The sequence below is a fragment of the Dreissena polymorpha genome, chromosome 2, assembly GCF_020536995.1.
Source record: "Dreissena polymorpha isolate Duluth1 chromosome 2, UMN_Dpol_1.0, whole genome shotgun sequence".
Lineage (NCBI taxonomy): Eukaryota > Metazoa > Mollusca > Bivalvia > Myida > Dreissenidae > Dreissena > Dreissena polymorpha.
The window spans coordinates 20,673,675-20,699,222 of NC_068356.1; the positions used below are offsets into that span (position 1 = coordinate 20,673,675).

The 25,548-nt window shown below is 41.9% G+C and overlaps 1 protein-coding gene, 1 long non-coding RNA gene and 2 other non-coding genes across 4 annotated transcripts; 1 reads left to right on the forward strand and 3 right to left on the reverse strand.

Annotated features, from left to right (window-relative positions):
• Window positions 1–122: 122 nt before the first annotated feature.
• Window positions 123–3,727, reverse strand: LOC127866141 (solute carrier family 46 member 3-like). The gene has a single exon (XM_052406554.1). It carries the CDS (start codon window positions 3,140–3,142, stop codon window positions 1,844–1,846), a length of 1,299 nt encoding a protein of 432 aa, XP_052262514.1. The 5' UTR covers window positions 3,143–3,727; the 3' UTR covers window positions 123–1,843.
• Window positions 3,728–9,328: 5,601 nt separating this feature from the next.
• On the forward strand, window positions 9,329–9,401 carry Trnav-aac (transfer RNA valine (anticodon AAC)). The gene has a single exon. It is a non-coding gene; the product is annotated as a tRNA-Val (tRNA).
• Window positions 9,402–20,346: 10,945 nt separating this feature from the next.
• On the reverse strand, window positions 20,347–20,420 carry Trnan-guu (transfer RNA asparagine (anticodon GUU)). The gene has a single exon. It is a non-coding gene; the product is annotated as a tRNA-Asn (tRNA).
• Window positions 20,421–23,572: 3,152 nt separating this feature from the next.
• Window positions 23,573–24,834, reverse strand: LOC127866157 (uncharacterized). Its single transcript, XR_008042872.1, has 2 exons — window positions 24,731–24,834; window positions 23,573–24,031 (listed from the first exon to the last, which is right to left on the reverse strand). It is a non-coding gene; the product is annotated as an uncharacterized LOC127866157 (long non-coding RNA).
• Window positions 24,835–25,548: the final 714 nt, after the last annotated feature.

The following is a 25,548-nucleotide window of genomic DNA, read 5'->3' on the forward strand; positions in this document are numbered from 1 at the left end:
AAAACATAAATCTCAAGTTATTCAATGATTTCAGATTATAATAAAGCAATGATAAAACCCGTGAAATAATGCTTCATTGATACATGTATCATTTATATACTACACTCAATTTTTTGCTTTTTCACAATGTGTGTTAAAAAAGTTATACAAATAGACTTAAAATTTTTAACGAAACTCTGCAGTTATACAATTTAATAACACATTATCTTGACAATTTATCAACACATATTTTAAAAATGATATGAGTGTTATTGAAAAACTTTTTTGAAGGAATATTTCACACTTTTGTTTTTGCCTGAAAATGTAAATTAAAATATCTCAAAGGTTGAACATTATAAAGTTTTTTTTTAAATTGAAAACATTGGTTAAAGGATTTAATACACAAAGTCATGTTTTTGGCAAGAACATTCAATGAAAAACTGTATAATATATGGGGTTTGTTTTTTGCGCCCCTGGGCACAATGTGCTCATGGTGAGCTTTTGTGATCACCTTTTGTCTGTCTTCCGTTGTGTGTGGTGCGGTGCCAACATTTGCCTTGTGAACACACTAGAGGCCACATTTTTTGTCAGATCTTTATGAAATTTGGTCAGAAGATTTGTCCCAATGTTATCTTGGATGAGTTTGAAAATGGTTCCTGTTAGTTGGAAAACATGGCCGCCAGAGGGCGGGGCATTTTTCCTAATATGGCTATAGTAAAACATTTTTAACACTCTAGAGGCCACATTTTATTGTCCAATCATCATGAAACTTGGTCAGAAGGTTTGTCCCAATGATAACTTGGACGAGTTTGAGAATGGTTCCGGTTGGTTGAAAGCATGGCTGCCAGGGGAGCGGGACATTTTTCCTTATATGGCTACAGTACAAACTTCTTTACACTCTTAAAGTCACATTTATAGTCTAAGCTTCATGAAACTTGGTTAGATAATTTATTCTAATGATATCTTGGAAAAGTTCAATAATGGTTTTGGCCTGTTGAAAAACATGGCCGCCAGGGGGTGGAACATTTTTCCTTATATGGCTTTTGTAAAACCTTGTTAATACTCTAGAGGCCACATTTATTGTCTGATCATCATAAACTTTGGTCAGCAGACTTGTCCCAATGATATCTTGGAGGAGTTTGAAAATGATTTCAGTTGCTTGAAAAACTTGGCCGCCAGGGGACGCGGCAATTTCCTTATATGGCTATAGTTTAATTATGTTAACACTCTAGAGTCCACTGTTGTTGTCCGATCTTCATAAAACTTGGTCAGAAGATATATCCTAATGATATATTGGGCGAGTTCGAAAATGGTTATTGGTTGAAAAACATGGCCGACAGGGGGCTGACCATTTGTCCTTATATGGCCATTGTAAAAACTTGTTTATCTCTAAAAGTAACATTTATCGTCCAATCATCATGAAACTTGGTCAGAACATTTGGCTATAGTAAAACCTTGTTAGCACTCTTGAAGTTACATTTCCTGAACTACAATTTGATTACTTTCATTAAATAGATCTCTGCATAAAAGATGATAAAAGACGCTACAGTATATATACTCATGAGTGTAATTTTACAACTGAAAAAATATGAACACATTTGAAAAAACAAAGAGCTTCCGTTTTTTAAACGTTAAAGAATTACAGTTTTGAAACATAATGTTAACTTTGGGAAATTTTGAAGGTCCTAATATTGCAAACAATTGGCTTTTGGGCGAAATGAAGAAGAATAGTGCAAATTGAGAATTTGTTAAAAAATAATAGCAACGATTATCTAACCAGTTATCAGTAAATGAATATCATTGAGCATATTGATTCCATGTACGTTATGTATTTTTAATCGACCTTCTCATCTGAGCATATGTCTTAATTAATGGCTGCAACACTGATCACACTGGGTGGCGGCTTGATTCGATTATACGCCAGCAACAGGATTGTGTCCAACACGCTCAGGAATGCCATGCAAAGAAACACAAACCCGTTCATGAAAGTCATGGTCAGCGAGTAAACGCCATTGAAAGCGATAGAGCCCACGAGGCTGCTAAGTACTTCGAACACGGCCACGCCCGCGAACATAGCTCCCTGCTTGTCCGCTGGTGTAATGGTGGACATCATGCCGCGGATCATCGGTAGCATAAGAAACGAGAACATACCGGTAATGGGGCCCAAGTAGATCACAAGCGTGCTCTGCGCCAGACCCTCGATGATGTAAGAAATAGTTAGAGACACGGTGCTGATAATTGCGATAACTGGGTTGGAGAGACACACCTGCAGCAGTCGCAGAGAGCCAAGGCCTATGACGCTTTTGGCGGCATTCACAGCTGTCATAAACAACCCGATCTTTGAGGGTCCCCAGCAGAATGGCTGCCCTAGAAAGTACAGCGTCTCAATGCTGGTCCTACACATTCCGGCAACTGTTGCGAACCAGAAAGAAAGCATTAGCAGAATGTACCTTGTTCGCTGTCCTTTCATCTCCTTGCTGACGTAGAAATCGGTTACTCGTTTGATATTTTGGATGATTGATTGTGCTTTTTGCCGATTGTGTTTAGCAAGGCTCTCTGGTAATAGCAGTAAAACAGAGAAACTGAAGAAACACATACCTACGCAAATGAAAGACGTTTTTGAAAACCCCAGTGACAATGTTTCCACAAAATACCCGGATAAGTAAGGAGCTACCATAGAGGTACTCATGAGCACGCACTCGGTTACTACAATCCCAATTATTCTGTGGTCATCTGTATATGTAATATCTGCAATAAACGCGAATACGGCCGAAAGAAGCCCGAACATTCCACCAGTAAATCCATAAACGATGTACGACATCACCACCCACACCGGCGCCCAGTCAAAAGTTACAATTAGTGAAAGCATACCTGCTTTGAAAAACGTGCCAAATGTTGTCAATAGAATGAGAAACTTTCTTCCAAATGAGTCTGTGTATGCGGTGATAACGATATTCATGAACACCATTGGTACGGTCTCGCCCAGGTTGTAAAAGATCAACCAGTTTGCAGACTGTTGTTGCACCTGTTTGTGTTGCTGGTATTTCAATGACGTTTTATTAATGTTGTCGCACGCGCTAAAGTTTGTGTCTAGTGAGCTGTTTGGAAAGTACTGCTCTCTCATTTTCGCCTGCGTCCGTTCGTACAACACGTACGAGTACATCTGCGATCCAACGAACAGAGTGAACAGTGAGGGTAAAATCAGAATCTTAGCGGGCTCGCAACTCAATCGGGGTGAACTCTTGAGAGTCTTGACAGAGTCGTAAATGATTCGTAGACAGATCACGTGATCACCGATTCCCCGATTTAGTCACGAATTACCTAAGATTCCACTACGACGCCCAAGAACGCACTACGACACTGTTATGAGTCAACTGCGATTAAATTCAGTCTTAGAGGTCTTGGTCAAATTTTAAACACGTTTAAAAACTGGCCGCGATTTTTTGGGAGCTCACGACTCGCCCGCGACTAGCTACGAATGAGTTAGGACCTTCGCCGATTGAGTTACGAATGTCCCCGACCTCTATATATTGGAAATCGGGACAAATCGTGGGGAATCGGGTCGTAGTGGAATACCCCTATTAGCGGTTTGGTCGCCGACTTTAACCAAGTTATCCTTGTCGGACATATTCCTTAGAGCTGTAATGCTGTGATACAAAACTCTATAAAACCATACACACGCATTATTCAAGAAACTTTACACAAAGTATTCGTTGTTGACAGCAATTATATCCGGCGTTCACGTTGACTATCGTCCGAATTAATGGATGAAAGATAACCGTTAAATGTGACATTGCATGTGATAAGAGAGCGTTATCAAGTGATGTCTGCACATGTGGGTCATCGGAAAGAAGAGGTGCAGACACGGGACTGTACTTGTACACCCATCATTTTGATTATTTATTCATTGATGTATGCGCTGGCAGTGTACACAGGCCTGTCATGTGAATCTGAATTCTCCAAATGAACAACAGCTACGTCGCATTAACTAATAAAAATGTAAACAACCTTCATGTGCATTTGTTTCAAACAGTATATATGACGATAATTTGAACATGACATTTAAAATACATTTATACAAAGGGCAATTCATCAACTACATGTAACATTGGACTGAAAATAGGTGATGAAATCTGTTTTGATAAATTCAAGGTTGCTGAAAAATGTAATATGTTTTATTGTACTGTTGCTTCTAATCTTACTGCAAAACTACCTGCAACATTGAACAGATTTGGCTAGCAGTTTGTATCTAATTTTTATGCCCCCTTCTTCGAAGAAGAGGGGGTATATTGTTTTGGTCTGTCTGTCTGTCATTCCGTCATTCTGTCCCAAAACTTTTACCTTGGTTAAAGTTTTGCGATAACTTTTTAAATATTGAACATTGCAACTTGATATTTGGCATGCATGTGTATCTCCTGGAGCTGCACATTTTGAGTGGTTAAAGGTCAAGGAAATCCTTCAAGGTCAAAGGTCAAAAAAAATATTTCAAAGCGGCGCATTAGGGGGCATTGTGTTTCTGACAAACACATCTCTTGTTATTCTTCAAATGGCATTACACCTAGTTGTTATTCTTTTTCATTGATATCAGAAAATAGTATTTTAAAATATTTGAATAAGCTAGGGGAAAATAAATCTACTGGCCTAGATGGTATTCCATCTCGTTTTGTTAGGGATAGTGCAACTTTTATTACTTTCCCTTTAACACATATTATAAATTTGTCACTTATACAAGGTACTGTGCCCGATGAATTGAAGGCTGCTAGAGTTGTTCCACTTTTTAGCTCACCTGAGAACAACGTGCTCATGGTGAGCTTTTAGGATCGCCTTTTGTGCGTCGTCCGTCGTTCGTCCGTCGTCAACATTTTGCCTTGTGAACACTCTAGAGGCCACATTTCTTGTCCGATCTTCATGAAACTTGGTCAGAACATTTGTCCAAATGATACCTCGAACGAGTTCGAAACTGGGTCAGGCTGGGTCAAAACCTAGGTCACTAGGTCAAAAAAAAGGAAAAACCTTGTTAACACTGTAGAAGTCCCATTTGATGCCCAATCTTCATGTAACTTTGTCAAAATGTTTGTCTCAATGATATGATGGTTGAGTTCAAAAATGGTTCCGATCCGGTGAAAATCATGGTCGCCAGGGGGCGGGGCAGTTTTCCTTATATGGCTATAGAGAAACATTGTGAACACTCTAGAAGTCACGATTTTTGCCCAATCATCATGAAACTTAGTCAAAAGATTGGTTTCATTGATATCTTGGACGAGTTCGAAAATGGTCCAGATCGGTGAAAAAAACATGGCTGCCAGGGGCTGGGGCAGTTTTCTCACTATATATATAGTGAAAACATGTGAACACTCGAAAAGTCACATTTTTGGTCAAATCTTCTTGAAATTTGGTCAGAACATTTGTTTCCTGGATATAACGGTTGAGTTCGAAAATGGTTTGGATCGGTAAACATGGCCGCCATGGTGTGGGGCAGTTTTCTCTATATGTATATAGTGAAAACATGTGAATAGTCTAGAAGATACATTTTTTGCCCAATTTTCATGAAATTTGGTAAGAACATTGGTTTCCTGGATACGATGGTTAAGTTCGAAAATAGTTCTTATCCGTAAAAAAACATTGTCGCCATGGGGGCATTTTCCTTATATTTATACAGTGAAAAAAGCTTGTGAACACTCTAGAAGTCACATTTTTTGCCTAATGATCCTGAAATTTGGTCAAAACATTGGTTTTGTGCATATCTCAGACGAGTTCGAAAATGGTCTAGATCATTTGAAAAACATGGCCGCCAGAGGGGTGGGGCAGTTTTCTCTCTATATATATAGTGAAAACATTTGATTAGTCTAAAAGATACTTTTTTGCCCAATCTTCATGAAATTTGGTCAGAACATTTGTTTCCTGGATACGACGGTTGAGTTCGAAAATGAATCGGATCGGTAAAAAAACATGGCCGCCGGGGGGGGGGTCTTTTTCTTTATATTTATATAGTAAAAAAGATTGTGAACACTCTACAAGTCAAATTTTTTGCCTAATCATCATGAACTTTGGTAAAAACATTGGGTATGTGGATATCTCGGACGAGTTTGAAAATGGTTGTGATCAGTGGACAAACATGGCCGCCAGGGGGTGGGGCAGTTTTCTCTATATGTATATATTGAAAACATCTGAACAGTCTAGAAGACACATTTTTTGTCCAATCTTCATGAAATTTGGTCAGAATATTTGTTTTCAGGATACGACGGTTGAGTTCGAAAATGGTTCGGATCGGTAAAAAAAAACATGGCCTCCATGGGGGGGGGGGGGTGGGGTCTTTTTCCTTATATTTATATAATAAAAAAAGCTTGTGAACCCTCTAGAAGTCACATTTGTTGTCCAATCATCATGAAACTTGGTCATACATTGGTTTTATGGATATCTTGTTATGATATCTAGGCCGAGTTCCTTTATGGTTAGGGTCTGTTGAAAAACATGGCTTTAAATGGCTTTATAGTGTAACCTTATTTACACTCTATGTAGACAATGTACACGTTGAATGAAATTTATGCATATTGTGCTATTCATGATCTCCATGCAGTCCTCTGAATATTAATTTTGCCGATAAGATATACAGTTAAATTGCCAAAATTTGTTTTATTTATTTTTGTTCCTTTCTGAAGAGGATTATTATGATGATGATTGGTTGGGGATAAAGTGCAACAAACATATTTATGCCATCTGAAAACCCTTTATTAAATATTCTCAAAATGTTAAGAAGTAATGTTGATTTCACAGACAATTACTTAGGGGAGAAACAACTGTATATATCTTGAATTGTCTTTGACCTCCAATCATGAATGAATGGCTTGTCAGGAATGCACTCTTATTTCTCCAAAGATCCCATTCATTCAACTGCTTATCAGTAACTAATTAATTCTCTATTGACTGCCTGAATTGTTCTGGTACAGTAGTATTCTTCGATGCCTTTTGAAACAAGAGCTGTCAGAGGACAGCGCGCTCGACTATTCGAGTGCTTGACAGTATAACGTAAGCCATAATGGGGAAATTGTTCATATTGAATAATTTATTAGACGATCTTTCAAAAATAAAAAAAATAAAAAATTTGGTGTGGTCATTTATTAGATGATGTTTCAAAAATAATAAAAAGGAAAACAGATTTTTTTTTTTTTTTTTTGGGGGGGGGAGGGGGATTGAGAGGGGTATAATGTGGGGTGTACATGTAGTCATTTATTAGATGATCAAAAATGGTGAAAACTTTGTTCCTTTTGACGCTCTCTATTCATACAAGACTAGGTCAAGTGAAAGTGGGTGCTATATTTTACCCAAAGTCAAAGGTTGAGGTGCTTAATCTTTTGCATATAACGCTTGTGTTCTGTGGAACAAACTACCTTCCTCTTTAAGGAATATTACAAGTTTATCTAATTTTAAGTTGTCAGTTAAACTCATCTTCTTTATATGTAATCATCCTTTTAGATTTATATAGTAAGCTTTTAATTGATCCACATTTTAATATGTCTTCTTCTTTATGCAAATAATTGTCTTTCATAAATCAAATCTTTGATATTCATCTCATGCCTCTCTATGTCAATACCATCAATATCCAAGAACCACAATGGAAATAAGAGATTAAGTTCTCTTGTTTGTGTAATCCTTGGTATGATGTTAGTGACATGGTTTTATTTCTCACACATGTTTTATTATTTCATTGTTTTATCATGTATGTAGATATGATTTATCATGTTGTATCATTAAACTGAAATAAATCTATCCACAATAATGGATAAGAAAACAAGTTTAAAAAAAACTTATATAAATTCTTCTCTATAGCACGTTCAAGAATTTAGCCTATGCAACCAGTTAAAGCAATTCCAAATTAGTGGCGAATTATACAACTTTTGAACATTAATGTTTGCATGGAGTCTCACAATAAATATTAAGCTAAGTAAAAATATATAGTTCTGGTATGTTACGTGTCATTATAAAGTGTATTTAGAGTTAAAGCAAGAAGAGATTATAAGACTGGGTGTGAAGACGAAGAACAGTAATGTAAAAAAGACAGTCAACAACATCAAATAAGGTGGGCTGTTAAATGTCTGTAATTATGAGAAACGTTTATATATGCTGACAATATAGGAGCAATATAGTTCGCAGTTTCAATTTCTCCACATTAGCAAAGAGGGCTTTGTACTAGCGATTTTTTAAAAAGATATTTATTAAGGGAATTGCACCGAAGGTGAAATCTGAAGTGAAATATTTGACCATCTTCTGTACCAATATTGAATAATTCAGACGATTTTGTGATATTTTCGCTAAGAAAGGCGTTACAACAGGACAACTTGGTAAATACTTGCAAATCTGGCGTAAGGATATTTTACTCTCGTCTACCTGTTAAAAGAAATAAGCATCGATATGATTCTCTTTTTGTCTGAATAACAGATATAGTGATTTGTATTTTCTAAGGTTTTCGCGGGTTTGTGAGTGGACTGGAATGAGTTTACAGGGGATACAGCTAGCTATATAGGACGCAAGCGAAGTTTGATTTTGTAAAAGATAATTAGGATGTGTTTCTGCCCTCTTTTTGAACATATTTCCCATTTGTATTGTATTTTCCTCATTTTGTTCACCTTATAAAATCGTTTATTAGCAGTTACCCAACAAGGGAGGCAACTCGTGACGTCACATTTTGGGTAGTAAACAAAAAGTCGCTCTTTATTACTTCGCTCTACATGGGTCTAAATAACGTTTAAGAGCTCTTTTTTATATGATTAAACAGTCCCAAATTACCCAATCAATAAAATCGGAGCACTAATCTGCAAGAACATTCAATTTCATGCTGCATGCAAGCTATTTACAACACAAAAATTTCAAACCAAAAAGTTTGAAATAGATCTAGATCTATTTGTTTTCGCGGTTATAGACAGTGTTTCGGACTGAATCAATTTGCTATTACTTGAAAACCATTTATTTACTGGCATACAGCAGGAAATTGGTATAATATTTGCGGAAAACATAAGAAATTTAATTAAACTTTGTGTCTGCCAACATTTTCCGAGTGGTTACGAAAACCACCGATCGTAGCCTACAGATATATTGTCACTCGTATATCAACTGAAACCATTTTAATTAACTGTGTATATAGTGGTAATTACTTATTACATGCTAACAAACAGCTAACAATCAAATATTGCATCAAAAGTTTACATCATAATGCAATATAACGCTTAAAAAGATATTTTTAGTGAATTTAAACCCGATAATATAAACCACGCGGCGTTAAAATCGTAATGTGTAACTTGCTTTTCACCGATAGTTTACCATATAGGATATTTGTACTGTCAATTATGCAGCTGATTCCATGGTGTAGTGGTTATCACATCTGCTTAACACGCAGATGGTCCTGGGTTCAATCCCCAGTGGAATCACACTTTTTTTGTAACAAATAAAATTAATTTATGCATTAATATTATTTGCTTTCATTATTGTGCGTGTTAGTTTATTGTCAAATTTTCCTTTCTATTGACTATAAATTTTTTTTTTATAACTCATACCTTAATCAATTTTCAAAAAGATATTCAAAAAGACTAGTTATAATGAATGTAAAATTTCTGTATTTCATAGTTTATAAGGTCATTCCGCGCCGAGAACTGGATTGTGTGAGGACCAAACAAGTGTACTGATTAAATATTTTACTATATAGATCTATATGTATTTAAACATATTATATAATTACTTCAGTTTAATAATTCTATTATAGCATTAACTTATGATGACTATCAAAAAAGTCGTATTTAAACAAATTCCATCAACGACTTAAAATATTATAAACCGTCAAAGTTGAGCCGACAAATCATATCACGGCTTCAAACGTACGACTTTTTTTACCATTTAAAAGCACTAGATCAGTAACTCAAATAAATCATTTGTGTTGTTTTTTGTTCCGGAGTCACTTTAAAAACTTATAATATTTACACATATCATTGTAAAGAAGTTAGAACTTCTAAGAATAGTGGTGGCGGATTTCGGCACTGTCAGACTCATAGTTATGTTAGTATGACCTTTAATATCAATCATTTTCATATGACAAATATGCATTATGAATTGAATATACCGAAATCATGCCAGCAGGTGCACATTGAAAATTGCCAGATGTGCGTGAAATTTAGAACTGATAGGGTCAAAGTGTGCATCATACAAAATGTAAAATGTTGTCGACTAGGCACTGCAACAGCAGTTTTGTAATATAAATATAGAGAAATATTTTCTAACGATCAATTAAATAACTTATTTTGAATAATTTTAATCTGTTCTATAAGTGCTCCATATGTTTATTCATCTAAATGGTAAATGCATGTACCCCCCCCCCCCCAATCTCTGGGATATAAGCCGTCCGTTTACATTCGGCGGCAGTATGCAGCCTTATACCCTCGCAGGTACCCATTTATCGTTTATACTCCTAGGTGTAGAGGAGCAAACTTTGTATTAATTTTTGCTCAGGAAAATTTCGTGGTCTGAGCGGGATTTGAACCACTGTCCCACATCTAAAAAAGTTTACTATGTGCGCGTCATAGGTTTATTCATCTACGAGAGTCATTATCACTGCTGCATGGGATTATTTATCTAAGAGAGATCACTATTAGTGCTGCATATGTTTATTTATCTAAGAGATGTCTAATATTAGTACTGAAAAGGTTTATTTATGTAAGAGGGGTCACTATTAGTGCTACATAGGTTTATTCATCTAAGAGAGGTCAATTTATGGGCGTTTCGAGTGTTCGACAAAGATGGCAACGGTCATATTTACACCTCTGAGCTGCTAGCCGAATAGCAGGCTGGATTTAGAGCTGGGCGGAGCACAACTGCAGAATCATCTCCGGGGGGAGCACAGTGGAACAGATCTTCAACTGCAGAATCATCTCCGGGGGGTAGCACAGTGGAACAGATCTTCAACTGCAGAATCATCTCCGGGGGGAGCACAGTGGAACAGATCTTCAACTGCAGAATCATCTCCGGGCGGAGCACAGTGGAACAGAACTTCAACTGCAGAATCATCTCCGGGGGGAGCACAGTGGAACAGATCTTCAACTGCAGAATCATCTCCGGGGGGAGCACAGTGGAACAGATCTTCAACTGCAGAGTCATCTCCGGGGGGATCACAGTGGAACAGATCTTCAACTGCAGAATCATCTCCGGGGGGAGCACAGTGGAACAGATCTTCAACTGCAGAATCATCTCCGGGGGGAGCACAGTGGAACAGATCTTCAACTGCAGAATCATCTCCGGGCGGAGCACAGTGGAACAGAACTTCAACTGCAGAATCATCTCCGGGCGGAGCACAGTGGAACAGAACTTCAACTGCAGAATCATCTCCGGGGGGAGCACAGTGGAACAGATCTTCAACTGCAGAATCATCTCCGGGCGGAGCACAGTGGAACAGATCTTCAAATGCAGAATCATCTCCGGGGGGAGCACAGTGGAACAGAACTTCAACTGCAGAATCATCTCCGGGGGGAGCACAGTGGAACAGATCTTCAACTGCAGAATCATCTCCGGGCGGAGCACAGTGGAACAGAACTTCAACTGCAGAATCATCTCCGGGCGGAGCACAGTGGAACAGATCTTCAAATGCAGAATCATCTCCGGGCGGAGCACAGTGGAACAGAACTTCAACTGCAGAATCATCTCCGGGGGGAGCACAGTGGAACAGATCTTCAAATGCAGAATCATCTCCGGGGGGAGCACAGTGGAACAGATCTTCAACTGCAGAATCATCTCCGGGGGGAGCACAGTGGAACAGATCTTCAACTGCAGAGTCATCTCCGGGGGGATCACAGTGGAACAGATCTTCAACTGCAGAATCATCTCCGGGGGGAGCACAGTGGAACAGAACTTCAACTGCAGAATCATCTCCGGGGGGAGCACAGTGGAACAGATCTTCAACTGCAGAATCATCTCCGGGGGGAGCACAGTGGAACAGATCTTCAACTGCAGAATCATCTCCGGGGGGAGCACAGTGGAACAGATCTTCAAATGCAGAATCATCTCCGGGGGGAGCACAGTGGAACAGATCTTCAACTGCAGAATCATCTCCGGGCGGAGCACAGTGGAACAGAACTTCAACTGCAGAATCATCTCCGGGCGGAGCACAGTGGAACAGATCTTCAAATGCAGAATCATCTCCGGGGGGAGCACAGTGGAACAGATCTTCAACTGCAGAGTCATCTCCGGGGGGAGCACAGTGGAACAGATCTTCAAATGCAGAATCATCTCCGGGGGGAGCACAGTGGAACAGATCTTCAAATGCAGAATCATCTCCGGGGGGAGCACAGTGGAACAGATCTTCAACTGCAGAATCATCTCCGGGCGGAGCACAGTGGAACAGATCTTCAACTGCAGAATCATCTCCGGGGGGAGCACAGTGGAACAGATCTTCAACTGCAGAGTCATCTCCGGGCGGAGCACAGTGGAACAGATCTTCAACTGCAGAATCATCTCCGGGCGGAGCACAGTGGAACAGATCTTCAACTGCAGAATCATCTCCGGGGGGAGCACAGTGGAACAGATCTTCAACTGCAGAATCATCTCCGGGCGGAGCACAGTGGAACAGATCTTCAACTGCAGAATCATCTCCGGGCGGAGCACAGTGGAACAGATCTTCAACTGCAGAATCATCTCCGGGCGGAGCACAGTGGAACAGATCTTCAACTGCAGAATCATCTCCGGGCGGAGCACAGTGGAACAGATCTTCAACTGCAGAATCATCTCCGGGGGGAGCACAGTGGAACAGATCTTCAACTGCAGAATCATCTCCGGGGGGAGCACAGTGGAACAGATCTTCAACTGCAGAATCATCTCCGGGGGGAACACAGTGGAACAGATCTTCAACTGCAGAATCATCTCCGGGCGGAGCACAGTGGAACAGATCTTCAACTGCAGAATCATCTCCGGGCGGAGCACAGTGGAACAGATCTTCAACTGCAGAATCATCTCCGGGCGGAACACAGTGGAACAGATCTTCAACTGCAGAATCATCTCCGGGCGGAACACAGTGGAACAGATCTTCAACTGCAGCATCATCTCCGGGCGGAACACAGTGGAACAGATCTTCAACTGCAGAATCATCTCCGGGCGGAGCACAGTGGAACAGATCTTCAACTGCAGAATCATCTCCGGGGGGAGCACAGTGGAACAGATCTTCAACTGCAGAATCATCTCCGGGCGGAGCACAGTGGAACAGATCTTCAACTGCAGAATCATCTCCGGGGGGAGCACAGTGGAACAGATCTTCAACTGCAGAGTCATCTCCGGGCGGAGCACAGTGGAACAGATCTTCAACTGCAGAATCATCTCCGGGCGGAGCACAGTGGAACAGATCTTCAACTGCAGAATCATCTCCGGGGGGAGCACAGTGGAACAGATCTTCAACTGCAGAATCATCTCCGGGCGGAGCACAGTGGAACAGATCTTCAACTGCAGAATCATCTCCGGGCGGAGCACAGTGGAACAGATCTTCAACTGCAGAATCATCTCCGGGCGGAGCACAGTGGAACAGATCTTCAACTGCAGAATCATCTCCGGGCGGAGCACAGTGGAACAGATCTTCAACTGCAGAATCATCTCCGGGGGGAGCACAGTGGAACAGATCTTCAACTGCAGAATCATCTCCGGGGGGAGCACAGTGGAACAGATCTTCAACTGCAGAATCATCTCCGGGGGGAACACAGTGGAACAGATCTTCAACTGCAGAATCATCTCCGGGCGGAGCACAGTGGAACAGATCTTCAACTGCAGAATCATCTCCGGGCGGAGCACAGTGGAACAGATCTTCAACTGCAGAATCATCTCCGGGCGGAACACAGTGGAACAGATCTTCAACTGCAGAATCATCTCCGGGCGGAACACAGTGGAACAGATCTTCAACTGCAGCATCATCTCCGGGCGGAACACAGTGGAACAGATCTTCAACTGCAGAATCATCTCCGGGCGGAGCACAGTGGAACAGACCTTCAACTGCAGAATCATCTCCGGTGGGAGCACAGTGGAACAGATCTTCAACTGCAGAATCATCTCCGGGCGGAGCACAGTGGAACAGATCTTCAACTGCAGAATCATCTCCGGGGGGAGCACAGTGGAACAGATCTTCAACTGCAGAATCATCTCCGGGGGGAGCACAGTGGAACAGATCTTCAACTGCAGAATCATCTCCGGGCGGAGCACAGTGGAACAGATCTTCAACTGCAGCATCATCTCCGGGCGGAGCACAGTGGAACAGATCTTCAACTGCAGAATCATCTCCGGGCGGAGCACAGTGGAACAGATCTTCAACTGCAGAATCATCTCCGGGGGGAGCACAGTGGAACAGATCTTCAACTGCAGAATCATCTCCGGGGGGAGCACAGTGGAACAGATCTTCAACTGCAGCATCATCTCCGGGCGGAACACAGTGGAACAGATCTTCAACTGCAGCATCATCTCCGGGCGGAGCACAGTGGAACAGATCTTCAACTGCAGAATCATCTCCGGGGGGAGCACAGTGGAACAGAACTTCAACTGCAGAATCATCTCCGGGGGGAGCACAGTGGAACAGATCTTCAACTGCAGAATCATCTCCGGGCGGAGCACAGTGGAACAGAACTTCAACTGCAGAATCATCTCCGGGGGGAGCACAGTGGAACAGATCTTCAACTGCAGAATCATCTCCGGGCGGAGCACAGTGGAACAGATCTTCAACTGCAGAATCATCTCCGGGGGGAACACAGTGGAACAGATCTTCAAATGCAGAATCATCTCCGGGCGGAGCACAGTGGAACAGATCTTCAACTGCAGAATCATCTCCGGGGGGATCACAGTGGAACAGATCTTCAACTGCAGAATCATCTCCGGGCGGAGCACAGTGGAACAGATCTTCAACTGCAGAGTCATCTCCGGGGGGAGCACAGTGGAACAGATCTTCAACTGCAGAGTCATCTCCGGGGGGAGCACAGTGGAACAGATCTTCAACTGCAGAATCATCTCCGGGCGGAGCACAGTGGAACAGAACTTCAACTGCAGAATCATCTCCGGGGGGAGCACAGTGGAACAGATCTTCAACTGCAGAATCATCTCCGGGGGGAGCACAGTGGAACAGATCTTCAACTGCAGAGTCATCTCCGGGCGGAGCACAGTGGAACAGAACTTCAACTGCAGAATCATCTCCGGGCGGAGCACAGTGGAACAGAACTTCAACTGCAGAATCATCTCCGGGGGGAGCACAGTGGAACAGATCTTCAACTGCAGAATCATCTCCGGGGGGAGCACAGTGGAACAGATCTTCAACTGCAGAATCATCTCCGGGCGGAGCACAGTGGAACAGAACTTCAACTGCAGAATCATCTCCGGGCGGAGCACAGTGGAACAGATCTTCAACTGCAGAATCATCTCCGGGGGGAGCACAGTGGAACAGATCTTCAACTGCAGAGTCATCTCCGGGCGGAGCACAGTGGAACAGATCTTCAACTGCAGAATCATCTCCGGGGGGAGCACAGTGGAACAGAACTTCAACTGCAGAATCATCTCCGGGGGGAGCACAGTGGAACAGATCTTCAACTGCAGAGTCATCTCCGGGCGGAGCACAGTGGAACAGATCTTCAACTGCAGAATCATCTCCGGGCGGAGCACAGTGGAACAGATCTTCAACTGCAGAGTCATCTCCGGGGGGAGCACAGTGGAACAGATCTTCAACTGCAGAATCATCTCCGGGGGGAGCACAGTGGAACAGATCTTCAACTGCAGAATCATCTCCGGGGGGAGCACAGTGGAACAGATCTTCAACTGCAGAATCATCTCCGGGGGGAACACAGTGGAACAGATCTTCAACTGCAGAATCATCTCCGGGGGGAGCACAGTGGAACAGATCTTCAACTGCAGAATCATCTCCGGGGGAGCACAGTGGAACAGATCTTCAACTGCAGAATCATCTCCGGGCGGAGCACAGTGGAACAGATCTTCAACTGCAGAATCATCTCCGGGCGGAGCACAGTGGAACAGAACTTCAACTGCAGAATCATCTCCGGGCGGAGCACAGTGGAACAGATCTTCAACTGCAGAGTCATCTCCGGGGGGAGCACAGTGGAACAGATCTTCAACTGCAGAGTCATCTCCGGGGGGAGCACAGTGGAACAGATCTTCAAATGCAGAATCATCTCCGGGGGGAGCACAGTGGAACAGATCTTCAAATGCAGAATCATCTCCGGGCGGAGCACAGTGGAACAGATCTTCAACTGCAGAATCATCTCCGGGGGGAGCACAGTGGAACAGATCTTCAACTGCAGAATCATCTCCGGGGGGAGCACAGTGGAACAGATCTTCAACTGCAGAATCATCTCCGGGGGGAGCACAGTGGAACAGAACTTCAACTGCAGAATCATCTCCGGGGGGAGCACAGTGGAACAGATCTTCAACTGCAGAATCATCTCCGGGGGGAGCACAGTGGAACAGATCTTCAACTGCAGAATCATCTCCGGGCGGAGCACAGTGGAACAGAACTTCAACTGCAGAATCATCTCCGGGCGGAGCACAGTGGAACAGATCTTCAACTGCAGAATCATCTCCGGGGGGAGCACAGTGGAACAGATCTTCAACTGCAGAGTCATCTCCGGGGGGAGCACAGTGGAACAGAACTTCAACTGCAGAATCATCTCCGGGCGGAGCACAGTGGAACAGATCTTCAACTGCAGAATCATCTCCGGGCGGAGCACAGTGGAACAGAACTTCAACTGCAGAATCATCTCCGGGCGGAGCACAGTGGAACAGATCTTCAACTGCAGAATCATCTCCGGGGGGAGCACAGTGGAACAGATCTTCAACTGCAGAGTCATCTCCGGGCGGAGCACAGTGGAACAGAACTGCAACTGCAGAATCATCTCCGGGCGGAGCACAGTGGAACAGAACTTCAACTGCAGAATCATCTCCGGGCGGAGCACAGTGGAACAGATCTTCAACTGCAGAATCATCTCCGGGGGGAGCACAGTGGAACAGATCTTCAACTGCAGAATCATCTCCGGGGGGAACACAGTGGAACAGATCTTCAACTGCAGAATCATCTCCGGGGGTGAGCACAGTGGAACAGATCTTCAACTGCAGAGTCATCTCCGGTGGGAACACAGTGGAACAGAACTGCAACTGCAGAATCATCTCCGGGCGGAGCACAGTGGAACAGAACTTCAACTGCAGAATCATCTCCGGGCGGAGCACAGTGGAACAGATCTTCAACTGCAGAATCATCTCCGGGGGGAGCACAGTGGAACAGATCTTCAACTGCAGAATCATCTCCGGGCGGAGCACAGTGGAACAGATCTTCAACTGCAGAATCATCTCCGGGGGTGAGCACAGTGGAACAGATCTTCAACTGCAGAGTCATCTCCGGGCGGAGCACAGTGGAACAGATCTTCAAATGCAGAATCATCTCCGGGCGGAGCACAGTGGAACAGATCTTCAACTGCAGAGTCATCTCCGGGGGGAGCACAGTGGAACAGATCTTCAACTGCAGAATCATCTCCGGGGGGATCACAGTGGAACAGATCTTCAACTGCAGAATCATCTCCGGGGGGATCACAGTGGAACAGATCTTCAACTGCAGAATCATCTCCGGGCGGAGCACAGTGGAACAGAACTTCAACTGCAGAATCATCTCCGGGGGGAGCACAGTGGAACAGATCTTCAACTGCAGAATCATCTCCGGGCGGAGCACAGTGGAACAGAACTTCAACTGCAGAATCATCTCCGGGCGGAGCACAGTGGAACAGATCTTCAACTGCAGAATCATCTCCGGGGGGAGCACAGTGGAACAGATCTTCAACTGCAGAGTCATCTCCGGGGGGAGCACAGTGGAACAGAACTTCAACTGCAGAATCATCTCCGGGCGGAGCACAGTGGAACAGATCTTCAACTGCAGAATCATCTCCGGGCGGAGCACAGTGGAACAGAACTTCAACTGCAGAATCATCTCCGGGCGGAGCACAGTGGAACAGATCTTCAACTGCAGAATCATCTCCGGGGGGAGCACAGTGGAACAGATCTTCAACTGCAGAATCATCTCCGGGCGGAGCACAGTGGAACAGATCTTCAACTGCAGAATCATCTCCGGGCGGAGCACAGTGGAACAGAACTTCAACTGCAGAATCATCTCCGGGCGGAGCACAGTGGAACAGATCTTCAAATGCAGAATCATCTCCGGGCGGAGCACAGTGGAACAGAACTTCAACTGCAGAATCATCTCCGGGCGGAGCACAGTGGAACAGAACTGCAACTGCAGAATCATCTCCGGGCGGAGCACAGTGGAACAGATCTTCAACTGCAGAATCATCTCCGGGCGGAGCACAGTGGAACAGAACTTCAACTGCAGAATCATCTCCGGGCGGAGCACAGTGGAACAGAACTTCAACTGCAGAATCATCTCCGGGCGGAGCACAGTGGAACAGAACTTCAACTGCAGAATCATCTCCGGGCGGAGCACAGTGGAACAGAACTTCAACTGCAGAATCATCTCCGGGGGGATCACAGTGGAACAGATCTTCAACTGCAGAATCATCTCCGGGGGGAGCACAGTGGAACAGATCTTCAACTGCAGAATCATCTCCGGGCGGAGCACAGTGGAACAGATCTTCAACTGCAGAATCATCTCCGGGGGGAGCACAGTGGAACAGATCTTCAACTGCAGAGTCATCTCCGGGCGGAGCACAGTGGAACAGAACTGCAACTGCAGAATCATCTCCGGGCGGAGCACAGTGGAACAGAACTTCAACTGCAGAATCATCTCCGGGTGGAGCACAGTGGAACAGATCTTCAACTGCAGAATCATCTCCGGGGGGAGCACAGTGGAACAGATCTTCAACTGCAGAATCATCTCCGGGGGGAACACAGTGGAACAGATCTTCAACTGCAGAATCATCTCCGGGGGTGAGCACAGTGGAACAGATCTTCAACTGCAGAGTCATCTCCGGGGGGAGCACAGTGGAACAGAACTGCAACTGCAGAATCATCTCCGGGCGGAGCACAGTGGAACAGAACTTCAACTGCAGAATCATCTCCGGGCGGAGCACAGTGGAACAGATCTTCAACTGCAGAATCATCTCCGGGGGGAGCACAGTGGAACAGATCTTCAACTGCAGAATCATCTCCGGGCGGAGCACAGTGGAACAGATCTTCAACTGCAGAATCATCTCCGGGGGTGAGCACAGTGGAACAGATCTTCAACTGCAGAGTCATCTCCGGGCGGAGCACAGTGGAACAGATCTTCAAATGCAGAATCATCTCCGGGCGGAGCACAGTGGAACAGATCTTCAACTGCAGAGTCATCTCCGGGGGGAGCACAGTGGAACAGATCTTCAACTGCAGAATCATCTCCGGGGGGATCACAGTGGAACAGATCTTCAACTGCAGAATCATCTCCGGGGGGATCACAGTGGAACAGATCTTCAACTGCAGAATCATCTCCGGGCGGAGCACAGTGGAACAGAACTTCAACTGCAGAATCATCTCCGGGGGTGAGCACAGTGGAACAGATCTTCAACTGCAGAATCATCTCCGGGGGGAGCACAGTGGAACAGATCTTCAAATGCAGAATCATCTCCGGGCGGAACACAGTGGAACAGATCTTCAACTGCAGAATCATCTCCGGGGGGAGCACAGTGGAACAGAACTGCAACTGCAGAATCATCTCCGGGCGGAGCACAGTGGAACAGATCTTCAACTGCAGAATCATCTCCGGGGGGAGCACAGTGGAACAGATCTTCAACTGCAGAGTCATCTCCAGAAGACTGTTCTCCAAGACATGCTAGAGGGAAGACGACGTCGAGGCCGTCAGAAGAAAAGCTTGATGGATAATGTAAAAGAATGGATATCCCTTCCCAAACGTAAATTACTCTCAGCAGCACACAACAGACCCGACTGGAAGAGGATTTCTTTATCGTCGTATCTCAATTCTCCCCAAAATCCAAACCGGTTAAGAGATTTATGAAGAAGAGGAGGAGGAGAAGGAGGAGGATGACGCAGCCCCGAGGCGTTAATCTGACCTTTGCCATCTTTGTTGAAAACTCGGAACGCGTCAGAAATGAAATGAAAAGTAGTACTCCTTTTTAACCACCCATCCGAATACCAACCCATCGGATCATTTCGCCCTCGGACAAACATTTATTTAATTACGTTTTAGTGTTTTGAGAAGTATATGGATAAATGTTTCATCTTTATAAACCATATGTATGGTCTGTTAAACAAAAGATACATATTCATACAATTAAAAAATGTATTTAAACAAAGAAAGTATAAGGAGAAATGGAAAATAACATTTTGACAAGCTTTTAGATTAAAACGTGTTATTTTTTCTAAAAGGAACGTCCCTGGGTGGGCTTGAACCACCAACCTTTCGGTTAACAGCCGAACGCGCTAACCGATTGCGCCACAGAGACGATATGATGTTGACGTGAAACATTTATTAAAAATTGCTTGAAGGGCTTATTGACAGCTGTTGACAATAAAAACAGCTCGGTATACCTTCATAAAACGTCGTGTTGGACACGTTGATTTATACACGTGCACTCTCACAGGTGGTGAACACGTGACTAACAAGATGGGGAAGTCCATGCCTAGACGGGTATTTTTCGCACTTGTATGCCTTGTATTGCATGCATTGATAGTTTAAATGCAACTCACTTTCAAGCCATATCAGCAAGAAAATAATAATTAAGCGTTTATTTCGAATGTACTCGCTGAGCATTTTCTTAACGGAAGATGTTATTCCTCTGACTACTTCAGCTATCAAAGAAAGTTCGGGAGAAGATATACATGACGCACCAATAATTTCATGTGAAACTGTTACACACTTGTAAAAACGTGTATTTATAATTGTGTATACTAGTTTAGCTGTTCGATGATATAATATCTAAATCAGCAGCGCAACAAATAAAACGTTATTTGTTTTGACGCTGAAAGTTCATTTCAGTAATAATATTAAATTGCAAATATTTTTTTAATGTGCGTTAGGGCGCAAGTATTCTGCCTATTTTTCTAACACCAAATTATTCGCATTTTGAATGCCTTTTACCTATAGCATCATATTTAGATTTAAAAATGAAATAAATTAACCATACTGTATAGATGGATCTTGCTTATATATATATATATATAGCTTATTTAAATAACCTTTTCAGCATGTCATATGTAAAGGAAATGATTAAAGATAAGAAAATGTTTGGCATTTGTGGGAGCGTATTTGATAAACGAATGGCTTTAATGAAGTCAGCTTCTCAGAACGTGTGGTAAGAATTACCATACCACTTCCATAACAGTAACAAAGCACTACCATATCAATACCACACCATTTTCAAAGTACTCCAATAGCAATATCATAGCAATAACATAGCATTACCATAAGTCATTCCCATTGCATTACCATAGCATTATAATAGCACTATCAAAGCACTACCATATATTTTCCATAGCATGTACATAGCTCTAACAAAGCATCACCAGAGCACTTCAAAAATCAATAACAAAACATTACAATAACATTACCATAGCATAACCGTAGCATTACCATAGAATTACAACAGCATAACATAACCATATAACTACCATAGCAGTACAATTGCACTACCATATCATCATCATAGCATTACCATAGATTACCATAGCCCTACCATAGCATTACTACAGCATTGCCATAGCATTACCATAACATTACCAGAGCAGTACCCTAGCATTACCACTGCACTACCATATCATCATCATAGTGTAACCACACCATCAACATAGCATGACCATAGCACTACAATATCATTAGCATAGCATTACCATAGCAACACCATATTACTTCCATAGCATCACCATATGTATAGCTGCTATAACTAAACGTTCGCGAGTCTCAACATGCCTTCATAAATGTCACTGGGTCACATTCCAGATCATTCTTCATTCGGTTAAAATAGTTCATTTGCAAATCTGTGACACTTTCTTGAATGTATGTGTACGCATAAATTTCAAGATTACGATCAAGTGTGATTTGAATAGTTCGTGGAACACGACATGTAGGCCGTCAAGGTAAGTATCAAGCGACTAAGTTGCAAAGTTTGCTTATAACGCGGTTTACACCCCCAGCGGTAACCATGGCAATTAGGGCACATTATATTCTATATCTGACCGATATGATTAGTTTGTTTGCCATGAACGTCCGTGCAGGGCGTGGTTATGTAGTTGCGTTTATGATTTAAAATCAAATTTCTGAGATTATAATTTATTGATTGTCTCGTCACAGCTCTATACTTTATGGGTTTGTTTAAAATCGATTGTGTATGTTGGCATAGAACGGCCTTAATTATAGGGAATTGTTCACAATTTTGCAACATGCTTATTAAAGGGCCCTTTCACGTTGTGCTCAATTGACAAAACAAAAAATAAAGTTTCAGATTCGCATATTTTCGTTGTAGTTATGATATTTGAGAGGACACAGAAATTCTGAACCTTTACCATGATCTTAAATATCCATAATATGCATCTTTTGACGATTTAAAAACCTGAAAATTATAAAGCATTGCAACGCAAAACTATTGAATAATTTGGAGAGTTCTGCTGTTGTCGTTATATTTTGCGACACTGTGAGGATTGCTTATATAAAGTGTAAAAGCTAGCTTCTCTTGCTATGAAATTAATTTAAAATGCCTTAAGTAAATAAAAAACATAAAAATCGTGGGATGTTGATGTTTATGTTTTATTTATGCAACTAGTAAAATTAATTGCTTACTCCTAAGTCGCGCACAAATATCGCTATGTATAAATAATACGTATGATGTACTCAATAATATGCCTTATATTATATTCATAGTACTAAACTACTGGAATTGAATTTCAAAAGAGCCTCGCTCTGTGAAAAGGAGCTTTAATGCATGTGCGTAAAGTGTCGTTCCAGATTAGACTTAGTTCACTGCACTGGCTAATCAGGGACGACACTTTCCGCCTTAACTGGATTTTTTCTAAGAAGAGACTTTCTTTAAACGAAAAATGTCATAAAAGCGGAAAGTGTCGTACCTGGTTAGCATGTGCGGATTGCACAGTCTAATATGGGACGACACTTTACGTACATATTCACAGAGCGTTTATCAAACGTATTCTTCACAAAGAAGTCCTGAGCCGATAAAAGACCACGACTTATGGGAATCGTTGTTATTCTTGAAAATTTTGATTGCAGAAAAAATGAATTAATAGTGTAAAAATAATGCTGAAAATATTATAGATAATAATAATGATAATGATGGTTGTAGTTATGTTTGGAATGATGATGATTTTGATTATGATAAATGGCAAATATAAATATAAATATATATATTCGTGTCATAATTAAAGATTGTATATTATCGTTTTGAAGCCGACTGATCTGTAATCACAAGGTCCGTGCGTTTCGTTGTCGTACTTTGTACTTGTCCTACAAAGATTGTTAAAATTTGCTTGTAAACACTGTATAACGTTTATTTAGCGTCACCTCAATTGAAACAAAATATTTCGTGTGCAATAATGGCTTCTACCTGTAAAATGTTTACTGGTTGAACTGCATTGATCACGTGAAACATTCATTTTATAGAATTTTTTATTTCAACATGTGTAAAAATTATTAAAATAAAAATAAAGGTAAATAACATATATAATTCATCAATAAAATGAAAATCACTCGGAGCAATTCATACACTTCAGTATTCTAATGTCATATGTGGGACGTGCTTTTTTACAATAACATTCCATAACAAACACATTATATGAACTTGGTTATTGTATTTGGTGTCCTTTCCTTTGTTTTGCACACCTGCACTTTAGTGGTTTTCCGGGTTTTCTGCGACGTATCTCGCATGTTCCACCTTTAATCTCACAAAGACCCATTCCCTTGTTTTTTCCTCCTTTCTTTATAACGTCATTGCACTGTGATATCTTGTCTAACTTGCATTTGGCCCGTCCACGTCGTTTGCTATCCACAACCGTCAAGCACGCGATAAAAATCATCATCAGTACAATAAGTGACCTGGAAGCCATTCAGCTGAAAATTGATATATACAACTGACATGAAACACGCAAACAAGTACGGTGATACTCAACTCAATTAATCGCGAAAATAATCCGTTTTTTCATAGTGTTCATGCATCGTCAACTGTATCCAACACGACTTATGTGTATGAATTTTATTTACAATAAACTCTGAATGAGACTGACGTTATTAATACACTTTAAAAGTATTTTCAGTTTGTTTATCAAATATTCGAGAGTGTAATTTTATCTTCACAATCGTGTATTGACTTTGCTGTTTAAGCACACATTTGAATCGTGAACGCTTCTAAGGTTTGTTTGCCGTGCTCTGTAAAAAAGGGGTTTAATGCGTGTGCGTTAAGTGCCGTCTCAGATTAGCCTGTGTAGTCCGCACAGGCTAATCAGGGCGACACTTTCCGCCTAAACTTGATTTTTGCTAAGGAAAGACTGTCATGAAACGAAAAATATTCTAAAAGCGAAAAGTGTCGTCCCTGACTAGCCTGTTCGGTTTGTACAGGCTAATCTGGGACGGCACTTAACGCACACGCATTAAACCTCTTTTTCACAGAGCGTACATTTTTTTAATGTTTTTGTGCGAGGTGTATTTACTAAAAAATAATTGCTATTACCTATAAGCTAATGAGAAATGCAAATAAACACGATCCCAAACTTATTAAACCAATACCAGTAATGCTGGTCCGAGAAGACTTACTATTTATGTAGAAATATCAACAAAGTCCAATAAATTCTATTTTATCTTGTCTGTTCTTTGTTTAAATCAATGTTTAAACAACTATGCCCATGTTTCATTATATATACATTCACAGAGTCGTCGTTCTAATATCATTATCCAGCATTGATTTCAAGAAGCGGATTCCCCCATACTTTTATGATTACTAATGCTTAATTAATACGTCATTAAAAGTCGGACCCGCTTATCAAAAATCTGTATGAAGAAACCTACTAAATATGGACCAAACATGTTAGCATTACGTATGAACTTTTGTCATCGGTTTCTGCCTTGCTCATTTGACTTTCATTGACACGGATTACAAATTATTCCATCGAGTAATACTCAATTAGATCACATACATTTTAGTCGCTACAGGATGCAGATGGATTTCATTAATATGTTGAGTGGTGAAGAACCAATTGAAATGATGCGAGCAAGTTCAGTTGAGTTTAAAAGGAAAATATATATCTGCAGCAAAACAATGAGCATCGCTCTCATGCCTGGTTGGTTGAATGCTTGGAGAGCGATTGTATCGTACATTTGGCGTGTATGCAATCGTTTCATTTAAATATATATATGAACTAATACTAAGCGAACGGCATTCGCCGATGAACTTTCGGAAATTAAAATGGAATTTATGTAAAAATGGAATTTATGTTTCATTTACTCGCAATCAGTGGAAATACCAACTCTTCCTTATGTTCATCTTCATGTATTGTTATACTGAAACAATAAATGGTGGCGTTACCCAATAATACGTTGTTGCAGCCGAAACACTGTAAAATAAATAAAATCTT